The sequence below is a fragment of the Salvelinus alpinus genome, chromosome 8 (genome assembly GCF_045679555.1).
Source record: "Salvelinus alpinus chromosome 8, SLU_Salpinus.1, whole genome shotgun sequence".
Taxonomy (NCBI): domain Eukaryota; kingdom Metazoa; phylum Chordata; class Actinopteri; order Salmoniformes; family Salmonidae; genus Salvelinus; species Salvelinus alpinus.
The window spans coordinates 5,644,772-5,665,530 of record NC_092093.1 but is presented as its reverse complement, the minus strand read 5'-3'; the positions used below and the strand labels follow the sequence as shown (position 1 = coordinate 5,665,530).

The following is a 20,759-nucleotide window of genomic DNA, read 5'->3' as shown; positions in this document are numbered from 1 at the left end:
TCTAATGGTACCCGGCCTGAGTCAGCCAAACTGAAACATTCATCAGTGTTCACCATGTACACGACCTGATAGACTACTATCACTGCTTGAATAATGTCAACAACAACAACAAAAAAACAGCACACTTTTAATGACAGGGCGCTATGGATTAAAGCCACACAAAAAAACGGGACACCTTGGGGATAGGACTCTGCATGACTGGCTATATAGAGTAGGCGTCTTTCAAATTCAGTTCACCAGTCCATCAGCGCATACTGACAGGATAGAGAGCTACTGAAGCCTCGGTTGATCGGTCACAGCCCCGTCATTTTCAACCACTGCCTTATGCCAGGTAGCCTAGCAGTTAAGAGCCGTTGTTGTGCGCCAGTAGCCGAAAAGTCGCTGGTTCGAATCCAGCAAGGCACTTGAGCAAGGCACTTGATCCTAATTGCTCTTCTAAGTCGCTCTGGATAAGAGCGTCTGCTAAATGACTAACGTCAAATGTAATACCCAACGTGAAGTGTTTTAGAGAGTGTGTCAGAATCCTGATTAGCCACACTGGTTTGAGATAAGAGTTGCATAAATTCACAGCAACCAGAGAGAGAGAGAGAGAGACAGAGAGAGAGAGAGAGAGACAGAGAGACAGAGAGAGACAGAGACAGAGAGATAGAGAGAGAGAGACCCAGACTGTCTATAATGAATTAAGAGAGAGCGACTCGTGCCATGTCAATATTGAATTGAATGGTGGTAGAAAATAAACTGAGATAGAAACCGTTGGCGTCCCCCAGGATCCTGACATACTATACTACAGACCGGAGTTCAAATATTATTTCAAATACTTTAAGAATTTGCTTTACTTCCACGTTTTGTATTTAGCCTGCCTATAGTGCCAGATGGGTGGGGTTTGCAGTTCTACAACTATTCCATTGGTTCCATTGCAAGCTCAATAAAGCGCAGCTAAAGTATTTTAAAATATTTAAAATAGCATTTAAAACCAGTTCTGCACCTTATTCTATATCTACCTCATTTTAAATCTGTCTCATTCTGTATCTACCTAATTCTGTATCTACCTCATTCTGTATCTGTCTCATTCTACCTCATTCTGTATCTACCTTATTAGGTATTTGCCTTATTCTACCTCATTATGTATCTACATCATTATGTATCTGCCTCATTCTACCTCGTTCTGTACTTGCTTAATTGGGGCGGCAGGGTAGCCTAGTGGTTAGAGATGGTCTAGTTCTGTATCTCATTCTCATTCTCATTCTCAAACCTCATTCTGTATCTGACTAATTCTGTATCTGACTAATTGTGCCTCATTCTGTTTGTTCCTATTTCTGTATCTACCTCATTCTGTATCGTCTCATTCTGCCTCATTCTGTATCTACCTCATTCTACCGCATTCTGTATCTGCCTCATTCGGTATCTGCCTCATTCCACCGTATTCTGTATCTGCCTCATTCTACCTCATTCTGTATCTACCTCATTCGGTACATACCTCATTCTGTATCTGCCACATTCTACCTCATTCTGTATCTACCTCATTCTGTATCTACTTAATTCTGTTTCTAACTCATTCTGTATCTACCTCATTCTGTATCATCTCATTAGGCATCACTCTGTATCTACCTTATTCTGTATCTGCCTCATTCTACTTCATTCTGTATCCACCTCATTCTGTATCTGCCTCATTCTATCCGCATTCTGTATCTGCCTCATTCTACCTCCTTCTGTATCTGCCTCATTCTCCCTCCTTCTGTATTTGCTTCATTGTACCTCATTCTGTATCTATCTCATTCTGCATCTGTCTAGTTCTGTATCTACCTCATTCTGCATCTACCTCGTTGCGTATCTGCTTCATTCTCTATCTACCTCATTGTGTATATGCCTCATTCTACCTCATTCTGTATCTGCCTCATTCTGTATCTGCCTTATTCTGTATCTGCATGCAACAACATCACAAAGAGGCAGGGAGAGAAAGCAGGGCAGTCCTTTTCCAAAACAGGGGCTTCCTCTCTATCTGTGCCTGCAGGCAAGAAGGTTCCTCAGGTGGGTGGACCAGGTGTGATAGAACATGAGGTGTCTCTCCAGAAGGTATCTCAGGTGTGATAGAACATGATGTGTCTCTCCAGAAGGTATCTCAGGTGTGATAGAACATGAGGTGTCCCTCCAGAAGGTATCTCAGGTGTGATAGAACATGAGGTGTCTCTCCAGAAGGTATCTCAGGTGTGATAGAACATGAGGTGTCCCTCCAGAAGGTATCTCAGGTGTGATAGAACATGAGGTGTCCCTCCAGAAGGTATCTCAGGTGTGATAGAACATGAGGTGTCCCTCCAGAAGGTATCTCAGGTGTGATAGAACATGATGTGTCTCTCCAGAAGGTATCTCAGGTGTGATAGAACATGAGGTGTCTCTCCAGAAGGTATCTCAGGTGTGTTAGAACATGAGGTGTCCCTCTAGAAGGTATCTCAGGTGTGATAGAACATGAGGTGTCCCTCCAGAAGGTATCTCAGGTGTGATAGAACATGAGGTGTCTCTCCAGAAGGTATCTCAGGTGTGATAGAACATGAGGTGTCCCTCCAGAAGGTACTCAGGTGTGATAGAACATGAGGTGTCTCTCCAGAAGGTATCTCAGGTGTGATAGAACATGAGGTGTCTCTCCAGAAGGTATCTCAGGTGTGATAGAACATGAGGTGTCCCTCCAGAAGGTATCTCAGGAGTGATAGAACATGAGGTGTCTCTCCAGAAAGTATCTCAGGTGTGATAGAACATGAGGTGTCTCTCCAGAAGGTATCTCAGGTGTGATAGAACATGAGGTGTCTCTCCAGAAGGTATCGCAGGTGTGATAGAACATGAGGTGTCTCTCCAGAAGGTATCTCAGGAGTGATAGAACATGAGGTGTCTCTCCAGAAGGTATCTCAGGAGTGATAGAACATGAGGTGTCTCTCCAGAAGGTATCTCAGGTGTGATAGAACATGATGTGTTTCTCAAAACACTTCTGTTCCATTATGTAATGCACTAATGAAGGCCCTAGAGCCCTAGAGCCCTACCGCCCTAGACATCGATAAACAGGCATTGTTAATTACCTGTACATTACATTGACATTTTTTTATTTTGGTGTATTCTATGATCAGCACCTCATTAAAACGTCACAATAGACACTAAATGGAAAATGGAAAACGAACACACAAATCCCACAGCCCATATGAAGCTTCTGTATAAAACTGAAGTGCAAGGAGTCAGAGGGGTCAGGGTTAGGGTCAGAGTTAGGGGTCAGGGTTAGGGTCAGAGTTAGGGGTCAGGGTTAGGGTCAGAGTTAGGGGTCAGGGTTAGGGGTCAGGGTTAGGGTCAGAGTTAGGGTCAGAGTTAGGGGTCAGGGTTAGGGTCAGAGTTAGGGGTCAGGGTTAGGGTCAGAGTTAGGGGTCAGGGTTAGGGGTCAGAGTTAGGGGTCAGGGTTAGGGTCAGAGTTAGGGGTCAGGGTTAGAGTTAGGGGTCAGGGTTAGGGTCAGAGTCAGAGTTAGGGGTCAGGGTTAGGGTCAGAGTCGGAGTTAGGGGTCAGGGTTAGGGGTCAACATTAGGGGTAGGGTAAGGGTTACCTTGGTTGGAGCTGTTGGTGGGTAATGGTAAGGGTTAGGGTCAGGGGTCAGGGTTAGTGTAAATGTACCTTGGTTGAAGCTGTTGGTGGGTAATGGTAATGGTAAGGGTTAGGGTCAGGGGTCAGGGTTAGTGTAAATGTACCTTGGTTGGAGCTGTTGGACAGGAAGCGGTCAGACTTCTTGAGGGTTCTGAAGTGGACCCTCTTGCTGGCCTGACTCTCTCCGTACAAACCAATGGACTGGACCTGGATAATATAGTCTGTCTCCTCGTCCAGATCCCACAGAACACAGGCCTTGCTGGTGGTGTTCACCTCCCTGATGAAGCGCTGGGTGTGGCCCTGCTGTCTCTGAAATACAGGACAGAGATATAGGGTATTCAAATCCAATGTTTTATGTCACATGCTTGGTAAACAACAGGTGTAGACTAATAGTGAAATGCTTACTGACGGGTCCTTTTACAAGATAAAGGATAAAGAAAGATACAGGAGAACAACAGAAATAGTGACATGAGGAATAAATACACAGTGAATAACGTGACTATATACAGGGATTACCAGTACTGAATCGATGTGCAGGGGTACGAGATAATAACATGGCTATGTACAGGGAGTAACTGGTAATAACATGGCTATATACAGGGAGTACCAGGTAATAACATGGCTAAATACAGGGAGTACCAGGTAATAACATGGCTATACACAGGGAGTAACAGGTAATAACATGGCTATATACAGGGAGTACCAGTACCGAATCGATGTGCAGGGGTACGAAGTAATAACATGGCTATATACAGGGAGTACCAGGTAATAACATGGCTAAATACAGGGAGTACCAGGTAATAACATGGCTATATACAGGGAGTACCAGGTAATAACATGGCTATACACAGGGAGTAACAGGTAATAACATGGCTATATACAGGGAGTACCAGGTAATAACATGGCTAAATACAGGGAGTACCAGGTAATAACATGGCTATATACAGGGAGTACCAGGTAATAACATGGCTATATACAGGGAGTACCAGTACTGAGTCCATGTGCAGGGGTACGAGGTAATTGAGGTAGCTATGTACATATAGGAAGGGGTAAAGTGACTAGGCAGCAGGATAGATAATAGACTGATCTGTAGAAGCAGCGTGATGAGTGTGAAAATCTGTCTGTGTGTGTATGTGTGAGTGGCGTCAGTATGTATGTGCGCATGTTATGTGTGTGTGTGTGGCCGTTTTGTAGTGTGTATGTGTGTGTTGGGGTGTCAGTGTAAGTATATGTGAGCGTGTGGGTAGAGTCTAGTGTGTGTGCATAGAGGCAGTGCAAGACAGTTAGTTTTAAAAAAGGGTCAATGCGGGTAGTCCGGGTAGCCATTTGTTTAGCTATTTAGCAGCCTCGTTTAGCTGTTCAGTGTTCTGCTGGTTCCAGACTTGGTGCACTGGTACCGTTTGCCGTGTTGTAGCAGAGGGAACCGTCTATTGCTTGGGTGGCTGGAGTTTTTTTGCCCTTCCTCTGACACCACCTGGTATAGAGGTCTTCGATGGCAGGGAGCTTGGCCCCAATGATGTACTGGGCCGTGCTCACCACCCTCTGTAGCGCCTTGCGGTCCGGGTTCCTTGCAGTTGCCAAAACAAGCGGTGATGCAGCCAGTCCAGATACTCTCAATGGTGCAGCTGTAGAACTTTTTGAAGACCTGAGGGCCCATGTCAAATCTTTTCAGCCTCCTGAGGGGGAAGAGGTAATGTCGTGCCTTCTTCACAATTGTGTGGGTATGTGTGGACCATGTTAATTTCTTAGTGATGTGGACACCAAGGAACTTTAAGATCTTGACCTGCTCCGCTACAGCCACATCGATTTGGATGGGAACATGCTTACCCCTCTGTTTTTCTGTAGTCCAAGATCATCTCCTTTGTCTTGCTGACGTTGAGGGAGAGGTTGTTGTCCTGGCACCACACTGCCAGGTCTCTGACTTCCTCCCTAGAAGCTGACTCATTGTCATCAGTGTTCAGTCCTACCACTGTTGTGTTGACAGCAAACTTCATGATGGTGTTGGAGTCGTGTGCAGCACCCAGTCGTGAGTGAATAGAAAGTACAGGAGGGGACTAAGCACGCACCCCTGAGGGGCCCTCGTGTTGATGGTTAGCGTGGCAGATGTGTTGTTGCCTACCCTCACCGCCTGGGGGCGGCCTGTCAGGAAGTCCAGGATCCAGTTGCAGAAGGAGGTGGTAATTGGGCACAGACAACAGCACAAAGGGCAAATATAGTAGAGACAACAATACATCACGCGAAGCAGCCACAAATGTCAGTAAGAGTCTTTGAATGAAGAGACGGAGATAAAACTGCCCAGTTTGAGTGTTTTTTGCAGCTTGTTCCAGTCGCTAGTTGCAGCGAACTGAAAAGGGGAGCGACCCAGGGATGTGTGTGCTTTGGGGACCTTTAACAGAATGTGACTGGCAGAACAATAGTTGTATGTGCAGGATGAGGGCTGCAGTACATATCTCAGATAGGGGGGAGTGAGGTCTAAGAGGGTTTTATACCGTCTTGCGACGGGTATACAGAGATGACCAGTTTACAGACGAGTATAGAATGCAGTGATGTGATGTGTCCTATAAAGAGCATTGGTGTCAAATCTGATGGCCGAATGGTAAAGAACATCTAGCCGCTCGAGAGCACCCTTACCTGACGATCTATAAATTATGTCTCTGTATTCTAGCAGGGGTAGGATGGTCACCTGAATCAGGGTTAGTTTGGCAGCTGGGGTGAAATAAGAGCGATTACAATTGAGGAAACCAAGTCTAGATTTAACCTCAGCCTGCCGTTTTGATATGTGCTGAGAGAAGGTCTAGCTATACTCCCAAGTACTTGTATGAGGTGATTACCTCAATCTCTTAACCCTCAGAGGTAGTAATCACACCTGTGGGGAGAGGGGCATTCTTCTTACCAAACCACATAACCTTTGATTTGGAGGTGTTCAGAACAAGGTCAAGGGCAGAGAAAGCTTGTTGGACTCTAAAAAAAGCTTTGTTGTCGAGCATTTAACACAACATCCAGGGAGGGGCCAGCTGAGTATAAGACAGTATCATCTGCATATAAATGGATGAGAGAGCTTCCTACTGCCTGAGCTATGTTGTTGATGTACATTGAAAAGAGCGTGGGTCCTAGAATGAGCCTTGGGGTACTCCCTTGGTGACAGGCTGTGGCTGAGACAGCAAATATTCTGACTTTATACACTGCACTCTTTGAGAGAGGTAGTTAGCAAACCAGGCCAAAGACCCCTCAGAGACACCAATACTCCTTAGCTGGACCACAAGAAGGGAATGGTCTACCGTATTAAAAGCTTTGGCCAAGTCAATAAAAATAGCAGCACAACATTGCTTAGAATCAAGGGCAGCGGTGACATCATTGGAGAACCTTTAAGGTAGCAGTGACACATCCATAACCTGAGCGGAAACCAGAGAGAATACTATAGACATCAAGAAAGCCAGTCAGTTGATTATTGACAAGTTTTTCCAACACTTTTGATAAACAGGGCAAAATAGAAATAGGCCTATAACAGTTAGGATCAGCTTGGTCTCCTGTTTAAATAAAGGATGAACCGTGGCTGCCTTCCAAGCAATGGGAACCTCCCCAGAGAGGAAAGACAGGTTAAAAAGGTCAGAGATAGGCTTGGCGATGATAGGGGCAGCAACCTTAAAGAAGAAAGGGTCTATACCATCTGACCCAGATGTTTTTTGGAGGTCAAGTTTAATTTACAATTGAAGTGTCCTGGCTGCATATCAGTTCAAAATAGAGATGAATCGAAGGGGTACTGTATTGTAATGACCTCTGCACAGATGGAGGGGAATTCATAGGCCTCTGCATTTGGGTGGGGGAGACTGTGAAACTCTCCTGCCATTGTTGAGCTTAATGGCTTTGACCCTTCCCATTTCACACCTCAGTGCTAATTAATCTGATCTGTTCTGCCCTGGCAAGCTTGGTAGCCTTAACTTAGCATTCAGTCCTTATAGAGTAAAATATATAATTGTAATATATTTTTCTTCTTGGCTTTATAAAAGTAGCTTCAGACTAAAAATGACTCACTCAGTTCCAGGTTGGATGGTGTTTTCAGGTTTCAGGTTGGATGGTGTTTTTAGGTTTCAGGTAGGATGGTGTTTTCAGGTTCCAGGTAGGATGGTGTTTTCAGGTTCCAGGTAGGATGGTGTTTTCAGGTTCCAGGTTGGATGGTGTTTTCAGGTTGGATGGTGTTTTCAGGTTCCAGGTTGGATGGTGTTTTCAGGTTCCAGGTTGGATGGTGTTTTCAGGTTCCAGGTAGGATGGTGTTTTCAGGTTTCAGGTTGGATGGTGTTTTCAGGTTCCAGGTTGGATGTTGTTTTCAGGTTGGATGGTGTTTTCAGGTTCCAGGTTGGATGGTGTTTTCAGGTTCCAGGTTGGATGGTGTTTTCAGGTTCCAGGTAGGATGGTGTTTTCAGGTTCCAGGTTGGATGGTGTTTTCAGGTTCCAGGTTGGATGGTGTTTTCAGGTTGGATGGTGTTTTCAGGTTCCAGGTTGGATGGTGTTTTCAGGTTCCAGGTTGGATGGTGTTTTCAGGTTCCAGGTAGGATGGTGTTTTCAGGTTTCAGGTTGGATGGTGTTTTCAGGTTCCAGGTTGGATGGTGTTTTCAGGTTGGATGGTGTTTTCAGGTTCCAGGTTGGATGGTGTTTTCAGGTTCCAGGTTGGATGGTGTTTTCAGGTTCCAGGTTGGATGGTGTTTTCAGGTTCCAGGTTGGATGGTGTTTTCAGGTTCCAGGTTGGATGGTGTTTTCAGGTCCCAGGTTGGATGGTGTTTTCAGGTTCCAGGTAGGATGGTGGTTTCAGGTTCCAGGTTGGATGGTGTTTTCAGGTTCCAGGTTGGATGGTGTTTTCAGGTTCCAGGTAGGATGGTGTTTTCAGGTTCCAGGTAGGATGGTGTTTTCAGGTTCCAGGTAGGATGGTGTTTTCAGGTTCCAGGTAGGATGGTGTTTTCAGGTTCCAGGTTGGATGGTGTTTTCAGGTTCCAGGTTGGATGGTGTTTTCAGGTTCCAGGTTGGATGGTGTTTTCAGGTTCCAGGTTGGATGGTGTTTTCAGGTTCCAGGTTGGATGGTGTTTTCAGGTTCCAGGTTGAATGGTGTTTTCAGGTTCCAGGTTGGATGGTGTTTTCAGGTTCCAGGTTTGATGGTGTTTTTAGGTTTCTTGTGCTTCTTTTGCTGGCCGTTGGTTTCCCAGAGCATTTGCTGTATAGACCAAAGCCCTGGAAGCCGCCTGTCATTGTCAGGCAAATTACCGACTTGCCAAAACCATAGTTTTGTTATCAAGAAATGTGTCGAGTGGTTGAAAAACGAGTTTTAATGACTCCAACCTACAGTTGAAGTCGGAAGTTTACATACACTTAGGTTGGAGTCATTAAAACTTGTTTTTCAATCACTCCACAATTGTTTTGTGAAACAAACTATAGTTTTGGCAAGTCGGTTAGGACATGTACTTTGTGCATGACACAAGTAATTTTTCCAACAATTGTTTACAGACAGATTATTTCACTGTATCTCAATTCCAGTGGGTCAGAAGTTTACATACACTAAATTGACTGTGCCTTTAACTTCTTTGGAGTAGGGGGCAGTATTTTCACGTCCGGATGAAAAGCGTGCCCAGAGTAAACTGCCTGGTACTAGGATATGCATATTATTAGTATATTTGGATAGACAACTCTCTGAAGTTTCTAAAACTGTTTGAATGATGTCTGTGAGTATAACAGAACTCATATGGCAGGCAAAAACCTGGGAAATCTGAGGTTTGTAGGTTTTCAACTCTTTGCTTATCCAAGATACAGTGGAAATGGGGTCATGTTGCACTTCCTAAGGCTTCCACTAGATGTCAACAGTCTTTAGATCCTTGTTTGATGCTTCTACTGTGAAGTGGGGGCGAATGAGAGGAGATTGAGTAAGGTCTCTCCCAGAGTGCCATGAGCTGACCATGCGCTGACCATGCGAGTTCATGTGAGAATTAGCTGTGTTACATCGCATTTCTGAAGACATAGGAATTCTCCAGTTGGAACATTATTGAAGATTTATGTTAAATACATCCTAAAGATTGATTCTATACATCGTTTGACATGTTTCTACGGACTGTAACGGAACTTTTTGGACTTTTTGTCCGTACTTTCCGCTGGACCTGCACGCGCGTCGTGAGTTTAGATTGTGTACTGAACACGCGAACAACAAGGAGGAATTTGGACATAAATGATGGACATTATTTGAACACGAACAAACATTTATTGTGGAACTGGGATTCCTGGGAGTGCATTCTGATGAAGATCATCAAAGGTAAGTGAATATTTATAATGCTATTTCTGACTTCTGTTGACTCCAACATGGCGGATATCTCTTTGGGTTGATTTGTCGTCTGAGCGCCGTACTCAGATTATTGCATGGTTTGCTTTTTCCGTAAAGTTTTTTTTTTAAATCTGACACAGCGGTTGCATTAAGGAGAAGTGGATCTACAATTCTATGTATAACACTTGTATTTTCATCAACATTTATGATGACTATTTCTGTAAATTGATGTGGCTCTCTGCAAAATCACCTGCAAAATCACCAATATCACCATACATTTATTGTGTAACATGAAGTCCTATGAGTGTCATCTGATGAAGATCATCAAAGGTTAGGGTTACATTTGATCTATATTTCTGCTTTTTGTGACTCCTCTCTTTGGCTGGAAAAATGGCTGTGTTTTTCTGTGACTTGGCTCTGACCTAACATAATCGTTTGGTTTGCTTTCGTCATAAAGCCTGTTTGAAATCGGACACTGTGGCTGGATTTACAACAAGTGTATCTTTAAAATGGTGTAAAATACATGTATGTGTGAGGAATTTTAATTATAGGATTTCTGTTGTTTTGGATTTGGCGCCCTGCAGTTTCACTGGCTGTTGACGAGGTGAGACGCTACCGTCCCACATACCCTAGAGAGGTTAAACAGCTTGGAAAATTCCAGAAAATTATGTCATGGCTTTAGAAGCTTCTGATAGGCTAATGTACCTGTGGATGTATTTCAAGGCCTACCTTCAAACTGAGTGCCTCTTTAATTGACATCATGGGAAAATCTAAAGAAATCAGCCAAGACCTCATAAAATAATTGTAGACCTCCACAAGTCTGGTTCATCCTTGGGAGCAATTTCCAAACGCCTGAAGGAACCACGTTCATCTGTACAAACAATAGTATGCAAGTATAAACACCATGGAACCACGCAGCCATCATACCGCTCAGGATGGAGACGCGTTCTGTCTCCTAGAGATGCACGTACTTTGGTGCGAAAAGTGCAAATCAATACCAGAACAACAGCAAAGGACCCTGTGAAGATGCTGGAGGAAACAGGTACAAAAGTATCTACATCCACAGCAAAACGAGTCCTATATCAACATAACCTGAAAGGCCGCTCAACAAGGTAGAAACCACTGCTCCAAAACCGCCATAAAAAAGCCAGACTACGGTTTTGCAACTGCACATGGGGACAAAGATTGTACTTTTTTGGAGAAATGTCCTCTGGTCTGATGAAACAAAAATAGAACTGTTTGGCCATAATGACCATCATTATGTTTGGAGGAAAAACGGGGAGGCTTGCAAACAGAAGAACACCATCCCAACCGTGAAGCACAGGGGTGGCAGCATCATGTTGTGGGGGTGCTTTGTTGCAGGAGGTACTGGGGCACTACTGGCATCATGAGGAAGAAAACGTATGTGGATATTTTGAAGCAACATCTCAAGACATCAGTCAGGAAGTTAAAGCTTGGTCGCAAATGGGTCTTCCAAATGGACAATGACCCCAAGCATACTTCCAAAGTTGTGGCTAAATGGCTTAAGGACAACAAAGTCAAGGTATTGGAGTGGCCATCACAAAGCCCTGACCTCAATCCTATAGAACATTTGTGGGCAGAACTGAAAAAGCGTGTGCAAACAAGGAGACCTACAAACCTGACTCTGACACCAGCTCTGTCAGGAGGAATGGGCCAAAATTCACCCAACTTATTGTGGGAAGCTTGTGGAAGGCTACCCGAAATGTTTGACCCATATTAAACAATTTAAAGGCAATGCTACCAAATACTAATTGAGTGCATGTAAACTTCTGACCCACTGAGAATGTGAAATAAAAGCTGAAATAAATCATTCTCTCTACTATTATTCTGACATTTCACATTCTTAAAATAAAGTGGTGATCCTAACTGACCTAAGACAAGGAATCTTTACTAAATGTTAAATGTCAGGAATTGTGAAAAACTGAGTTTAAATGTGTTTGGCTAAGGTGTATGTAAACTTCACCTGCAATTCATTGGAATTCTAGAAAACCTAAACAGAGAGGAGCCTGTATATATCCCTTTTTTAAATCAGCATGCCTAGGTAGTTTCACTATTCTAAAAGAGATGGGAAGTGGCTCTATGACAAAAGCTATTAAAAGAGGCGATACAGGACAACCTTGTCTGGTTCCAGGCTTTAACAAAAATGACTGATTTAATGCCGTTTGTCTTAGACAGATGGTGAGTTGTATAAGGGCCAGTTTCCTGGACACAAATTAGCCTAGTCCTGGACTAAAAAGTGGAGAATGCTTTTTAGTCCAGGACGAGGAACAATCTGTGTCTGGGAAACCAGCCCTAAAAGTCTCTACACACTATACGCAAACAGAGCAAACTGAGCATCGCATACGGTCCGTTCCAAATATTCAGCCACTCAAAAAGGTACGCAGAACTACGCGGAGAGCGACGCAAACAGACCTCCGTCACTCCGTTTGCGTAGAGTATGTAGAGCACTTAAAAAATGTATTTTTACGCCTGCTACGTAAGATCAGGTTGGAACTAAAACTAGATTTATCCAATGTTACAAACTCACATGCTACATAATTCGTTGGAAGTCCATAAAGGGAAACGAGGTACGAGGGTGTTATTTTCCTAGTATGCACAGAGTGTGTGAATAGAGATCAGTATTCATAGGTAGTTCCACTATCCTAAGCATTCTAAGCATTCTAAGTATTCTAAGCATTCTCAAATCTATTCAACCTGAAAATTGCTCTCTGGTAGCTGTGGATATTCACCCTGGAACCGTATATTAAACATGTTGAGGTTCATTTAAGATTCTTAGTTTGGGAGGCCATGGGGGGAGTCAAACTTTCCTTCATCGTCATTTATATTAGCATTTGAACCAAGTCTTTCGGTAATGCTGAGAAAACCAAACCAGTGTAAAATTGAAGGCCAGGCTTACAGACATCTTTATTCACCATAGCACATCATACAGTTTGTTGGAGCATCTGCCAAGTGCCTACACAGGCTACAATATGTCCAGAACTGTGCTGCACGTGTCCTCACCCACACCTCTCCTCTGCGAGCACATTACATTTACATTTAAGTCATTTAGCTGACGCTCTTATCCAGAGCGACTTACAAATTGGAAAGTTCATACATATTCATCCTGGTCCCCCCGTGGGGAATGAACCCACAACCCTGGCGTTGCAAGCGCCATGCTCTACCAACTGAGCCACACGGAACAGTGCTGTTCAACCTCCAATGGCTCCCCATATGCTCATGCATCGAGTACAAAATCTTGGTTCACACCTACCAAGCTATCCACAACTCTGGGCCCAAGTACCTGTCTTACCTCATCCTACATACCAAGCTATCCATAACTCTGGACCCAAGTACCTGTCTGACCTCATCCTACCTACCAAGCTATCCATAACTCTGGACCCAAGTACCTGTCTGACCTCATCCTACCTACCAAGCTATCCACAACTCTGGACCCAAGTACCTTTCTGACCTCATCCTACCTACCAAGCTATCCACAACTCTGGACCCAAGTACCTGTCTGACCTCATCCTACCTACCAAGCTATCCACAACTCTGGACCCAAGTACCTGTCTGACCTCATCCTACCTACCAAGCTATCCACAACTCTGGACCCAAGTACCTGTCTGACCTCATTCTACCTACCAAGCTATCCACAACTCTGGCCCCAAGTACCTGTCTTACCTCATTCTATCTACCAAGCTATCCACAACTCTGGCCCCAACTACCTGTCTGACCTCATCCTACCTACCAAGCTATCCATAACTCTGGCCCCAACTACCTGTCTGACCTCATCCTACCTACCAAGCTATCCACAACTCTGGCCCCAACTACCTGTCTGACCTCATCCTACCTACCAAGCTATCCATAACTCTGGGCCCAAGTACCTGTCTGACCTCATTCTACCCTCCTGCCCCACACGCACACTTCACACCTCCAGGTCCGTCTCCCTTCAGCAGCCCTGCAGCTGACTAAAACTGTGGGTGACGGGGCTTTCAGTTGTGCGGCTCTGTTCTCATGTCCTCCAGATCTGACGACACCAGTATATAGCTTGGTTTTCTGTGTTCTATGTTCTGTGTTTTTAAAAAAATAATAATTATTAAGCACGGTATCAGTATCCCCCCTAACACATCAGATATTTAGCACGGTATCAGTATCCCCTCTAACACATCAGATATTTAGCACGGTATCAGTATCCCCCCTAACACATCAGATATTTAGTACGATATCAGTATCCCCTCTAACACATCAGATATTTAGCACGGTATCAGTATCCCCCCTAACACATCAGATATTTAGCACGGTATCAGTATCCCCTCTAACACATCAGATATTTAGCACGGTATCAGTATCCCCCCTAACACATCAGATATTTAGCACGGTATCAGTATCCCCCCTAACACATCAGATATTTAGCACGGTATCAGTATCCCCCCTAACACATCAGATATTTAGCACGGTATCAGTATCCCCTCTAACACATCAGATATTTAGCACGGTATCAGTATCCCCTCTAACACATCAGATATTTAGCACGGTATCAGTATCCCCTCTAACACATCAGATATTTAGCACGGTATCAGTATCCCCCCTAACACATCAGATGTTTAGCACGGTATCAGTATCCCCCCTAACACATCAGATATTTAGCACGGTATCAGTATCCCCCCTAACACATCAGATATTTAGCACGGTATCAGTATCCCCCATAACACATCAGATATTTAGCACGGTATCAGTATCCCTCCTAACACATCAGATATTTAGCACGGTATCAGTATCCCCTCTAACACATCAGATATTTAGCACGGTATCAGTATCCCCTCTAACACATCAGATATTTAGCACGGTATCAGTATCCCCTCTAACACATCAGATATTTAGCACGGTATCAGTATCCCCTCTAACACATCAGATATTTAGCACGGTATCAGTATCCCCTCTAACACATCAGATATTTAGCACGGTATCAGTATCCCCTCTAACACATCAGATATTTAGCACGGTATCAGTATCCCCCCTAACACATCAGATATTTAGCACGGTATCAGTATCCCCTCTAACACATCAGATATTTATCACGGTATCAGTATCCCCTCTAACACATCAGATATTTAGCACGGTATCAGTATCCCCCCTAACACATCAGATATTTAGCACGGTATCAGTATCCCCCCTAACACATCAGATATTTAGCACGGTATCAGTATCCCCCCTAACACATATACAACAATGACATTTACTGAATAAACACTGTTACAGTGGAATCCACTCAGCAGACTAATCCTATACCAAGATGTAAACACATCCATTTAATGTGTATATTTTGTCAACAGGAATGTAATCTCTGGTGGACAGACTACATTACCGATACTGTAGATCTGTCATGATACAACGGGACGAGTGAGATAATGAACAACATTAGTTCTGGTTATTTGGCCAAATCACCATTTCTCAGGTGTTAGTATCTTTCGAATTTCGGGAAAGGGGAGGGCCCATAGACTTGTCCTTAATAACTTGCAAAGAGAGAGGGTGGAGCTCTTCGTTCTCTTCTCTTACCGTGTTTGACCAATCACGCAATACTTTATTTCTGGGTTAACTGAGATTAACAGGAATGAAAGGAGACTAATTGTGGGTGATTAGGATACATAATAACTCTAGAACACATCACCTGCTGTGAGATGGAGAAGCCGATGATGACGTCACCCTCAGGTACCTCCCAGGAGATGGTGGCGGAGTCGGCCCTCAGGTGCATCACAGACACGTTGACGGGAGCAGGAGGGCGGTCTGAGGAGAGAGAAACAAGACCATATCAGGGGTGAGTAACAAGTCTCTCAAACTTAACGATTCAAAAATTTGTACCGAAAGTGGTGAATCTTCGGCCTCCTGTGCACCACAAGAATATGTTAGACAGCATAGCTTCAGAATGTGTTAAACCGCTTAGCTTCAGAATGTGTTAAACCGCTTAGCTTCGGAATGTGTTACACCGCTTAGCTTCGGAATGTGTTACACCGCTTAGCTTCGGAATGTGTTACACCGCTTAGCTTCAGAATGTGTTAAACCGCTTAGCTTCGGAATGTGTTACACCGTTTACCTTCAGAATGTGTTACACCGCTTAGCTTCAGAATGTGTTAAACCGCTTAGCTTCGGAATGTGTTACACCGTTTAGCTTCAGAATGTGTTACACCGCTTAGCTTCAGAATGTGTTAAACCGCTTAGCTTCAGAATGTGTTAAACCGCTTAGCTTCAGAATGTGTTAAACCGCTTAGCTTCAGAATGTGTTAAACCGCTTAGCTTCAGAATGTGTTACACCGCTTAGCTTCAGAATGTGTTACACCGCTTAGCTTCAGAATGTGTTAAACCGCTTAGCTTCAGAATGTGTTAAACCGCTTAGCTTCAGAATGTGTTACACCGCTTAGCTTCAGAATGTGTTACACCGCTTAGCTTCAGAATGTGTTACACCGCTTAGCTTCAGAATGTGTTAAACCGCTTAGCTTCAGAATGTGTTACACCGCTTAGCTTCAGAATGTGTTAAACCGCTTAGCTTCAGAATGTGTTAAACCGCTTAGCTTCAGAATGTGTTACACCGCTTAGCTTCAGAATGTGTTAAACCGCTTAGCTTCAGAATGTGTTAAACCGCTTAGCTTCAGAATGTGTTACACCGCTTAGCTTCAGAATTTGTTACACCGCTTAGCTTCAGAATGTGTTACACCGCTTAGCTTCAGAATGTGTTACACCGCTTAGCTTCAGAATGTGTTACACCGCTTAGCTTCAGAATGTGTTACACCGCTTAGCTTCAGAATGTGTTACACCGCTTAGCTTCAGAATGTGTTAAACCGCTTAGCTTCAGAATGTGTTAAACCGCTTAGCTTCAGAATGTGTTAAACCGCTTAGCTTCAGAATGTGTTACACCGCTTAGCTTCAGAATGTGTTAAACCGCTTAGCTTCAGAATGTGTTACACCGCTTAGCTTCAGAATGTGTTACACCGCTTAGCTTCAGAATGTGTTACACCACTTAGCTTCAGAATGTGTTAAACCGCTTAGCTTCTAAGTCTTCGGGTCTCAGGCATGTTTACTGAATTCAACACACTGTCTAACCTATTCACCATACTCTATAATCTATTCACCATATTCTCTCATTTATTCACCATAATTTATAATCTATTCACCATATTCTATAATCTATTCACCATACTCTATAATCTATTCACCATATTCTATAATCTATTCACCATACTCTATAATCTATTCACCATACTGTATAATCTATTCACCATATTCTCTAATTTATTCACCATAATCTATAATCTATTCACCATATTCTATAATCTATTCACCATATTCTATAATCTATTCACCATATTCTCTAATTTATTCACCATAATCTATAATCTATTCACCATATTCTATAATCTATTCACCATACTCTATAATCTATTCACCATATTCTATAATCTATTCATCAAACTCTAACTCATTCACTTGAATGTTTTTGTCAGTATTAATGTACTTGGAACAGGGAAAGCAAAATGCTTCTCTCCCCTTTACTCTCTTGCTGAATGTATGTATCTAAATCAACACAGAATGTTTCATCCATCACACAGTACAACCCCCTCCATCCTTTTAGGAAGTGATTCTCAGCCACGTCTACTGCCCTATTGCTCCAGTCATTACAATGTATTTACCGATGGAAGGAAAATAGTTTGTTGTGTCATCTACTTGCATTACTCCCCTGCTACTAACAAGAAGATGGTTTCCTGCCAAGAACGCTCTCCAATCTGGCACCCAGTCTGTGTGCCATAGAGCTCTGGTCTAAAGTAGTACACTATATAGGGAATAGGGTGCCATAGGGCTCTGGTCTAAAGTAGTGTGCTATAAAGGGAATAGGGCTCTGGTCTAAAGTAGTACACTATATAGGGAATAGGGTGCCATAGGGCTCTGGTCTAAAGTAGTGCACTTTAGGAGTGGAACTAAGGAGGGAGCATCTCAAATATATAATGTATTTTCATTTGTTGAACACTTTTTCATTCCATATGTGTTATTTCATAGTTTTGACGTCTTCACTATTATTCTACAATGTAGAAAATAGTAAAAACCCTGGAATGATTAGGTGTGTCCAAACTTTTGGCTGGTACAGTAGTTTGAAATTGGCTATCATTGTTTTCTATGTTGAGTGCACGCGTTATAGTTCATGTGGTAACAGTCATTGGTATAATTTAATTAAATCATCTAACTTTACATTGAACTGTGACTATTTACTTGAGAATGATAATGGTTAAATGATCATGTTGACCTCCCTGTCTCAGTAGTCTCACCGGCACCACGTCTGCAGCATGGATGCCACGGTGTTCTGGTAAAGGAGGTCCAATCGGAAATCCTGATATTTAAAATATGGTTACGGCGTGGCGTTGGGAAATACCAACTCTCTGTTCACCCCAGGGGAACGACGAGTTTTAAAATAGTGAAGTACAGTTAAACATTGATATTGTGTACTGTTATTGCTAAAACAATGATCGTATTTAAAAACCTGATCCGTATATCTAAACATTATATCTTTATTGTCTGAATGTAATACTTGATGGTTTGCCCTTGGAGCAGGGAATGGAACTGACTCCTCCCCGTATAGTTTATGTGGAACCTTCCTTCAGTCAGTTGATTTTGGCTTTAAGTACGTTCTGTTCCTGCACGTTAGATCTTAGTTCTTTGTTAAGTTAAGACTTTATAAGACAGTCCGATTTACATTTCAATTCATTTATCTCTTTGTATATTTTAAAGCACTTTGGTTTATTTCCATGACATCATTTGTATTTATTTTTTTAATAAGTTTTGAGAAATAAAACCCTTATTGTTTGCGCCCTACTCAGTTGACTCTCGTTGCCCGCTTGGTCATCCCTGACAGTTAAATAGCAAACGTGTCTACTCTGGTCTTGGCAAGTCCTCTCTAGCTGACAGCTCAGCATTGTGGGTAGGCTAGTCTACACGATGACATTATTATTTGTATTTGTCAAACGGCAGTCAAGCATCGATCATCATGTCACCAGAATAAGACCCTCAATATTTATTGGAAAGGAGCATCAAGATCATTACTGTGCTCTTTCACCACCCTGTGAAGTTCCATCAGAACTTATTTCACCTGTAGTCTAATTGTCACGCTCGTCGAAATGAGCGGACCAAGGCGCAGCGTGCGTAGAGTTCCACATATTTTAATAAATCGAAACTCACCAAACAAAACAAACAAGCACAAACGAAACGTGAGGTTCTGGGCTGCTCACATGCAGTTACACAAAAACAAGATCCCACAAACTAAAGGTGGAAAAAAGGCTGCCTAAGTATGACCCCCAATCAGAGACAACGATAGACAGCTGCCTCTGATTGGGAACCATACCCGGCCAACAAAGAAATAGAAAAACTAGAATGCCCACCCAAATCACACCCTGACCGAACCAAATAGAGAAATAAAAAGGCTCTCTAAGGTCAGGGCGTGACACTCACCTAAACTGCATGCTTTCCCAAGTCGTAGTGGGAGGACCACAAACCATATCATCGCGCGACACCAACATTTCTCGCATAGATAATTTTACAGACACAAAAAGGTCCCATCATGTCGAATAAACAACATCTTTCGGCATTTATATAATTGTACCGAAACTACCTGTTTCCATCCCATTTATACAATATTACTTTACTCGCATAAAAATTGTTTATGGAAAAGGGGTTAGTAACACAATGTTATCACTAGCCATGCTTTACCAACTGAGCTACAGAGAACCACACTGAGCTACAGAGAACCACACTGAGTTATAGAGAACCACACTGAGTTACAGAGAACCACACTGAGCTACAGAGAACCACACTGAGCTACAGAGAACCACACTGAGTTATAGAGAACCACACTGAGCTACAGAGAACCACACTGAGCTACAGAGAACCACACTGAGTTACAGAGAACCACACTGAGCTACAGAGAACCACACTGAGTTACAGAGAACCACACTGAGTTACAGAGAACCACACTGAGCTACAGAGAACCACACTGAGTTACAGAGAACCACACTGAGCTACAGAGAACCACACTGAGTTATAGAGAACCACACTGAGCTACAGAGAACCACACTGAGTTACAGAGAACCACACTGAGTTACAGAGAACCACACTGAGCTACAGAGAACCACACTGAGTTACAGAGAACCACACTGAGTTACAGAGAACCACACTGAGTTACAGAGAACCACACTGAGTTACAGAGAACCACACTGAGCTACAGAGAACCACACTGAGTTAAGAGGACAACACTGAGTTATAGAGAACCACACTGAGCTACAGAGAACCACACTGAGCTACAGAGAACCACACTGAGCTACAGAGAACCACACTGAGTTACAGAGAACCACACTGAGCTACAGAGAACCACACTGAGCTACAGAGAACCACACTGAGTTACAGAGAACCACACTGAGTTACAGAGAACCACACTGAGCTACAGAGAACCACACTGAGTTATAGAGAACCACACTGAGTTACAGAGAACCACACTGAGCTACAGAGAACCACACTGAGTTAAGAGGACAACACTGAGTTATAGAGAACCACACTGAGCTACAGAGAACCACACTGAACTACAGAGAACCACACTGAGCTACAGAGAACCACACTGAGTTACAGAGAACCACACTGAGCTACAGAGAACCACACTGAGTTATAGAGAACCACACTGAGTTACAGAGAACCACACTGAGTTACAGAGAACCACACTGAGTTACAGAGAACCACACTGAGCTACAGAGAACCACACTGAGTTACAGAGAACCACACTGAGTTACAGAGAACCACACTGAGTTACAGAGAACCACA

The 20,759-nt window shown here is 43.3% G+C and overlaps 1 protein-coding gene across 2 annotated transcripts in view; it reads right to left on the bottom strand.

The window, feature by feature from the left end:
• fndc4a (fibronectin type III domain containing 4a) overlaps window positions 1-20,759 on the bottom strand; it is an 86,113-nt gene that overhangs the window by 24,184 nt on the left and 41,170 nt on the right. For both annotated transcript variants that reach the window (XM_071412480.1, XM_071412479.1), the window contains exons 2-3: window positions 15,580-15,695; window positions 3,718-3,922 (exon numbers count right to left, since the gene is read on the bottom strand). In XM_071412480.1, the coding sequence (XP_071268581.1) occupies window positions 3,718-3,922; window positions 15,580-15,663 (289 nt within the window). In that variant the 5' untranslated portion in view covers window positions 15,664-15,695. The remainder of the gene's footprint in view (window positions 1-3,717; window positions 3,923-15,579; window positions 15,696-20,759) is intronic.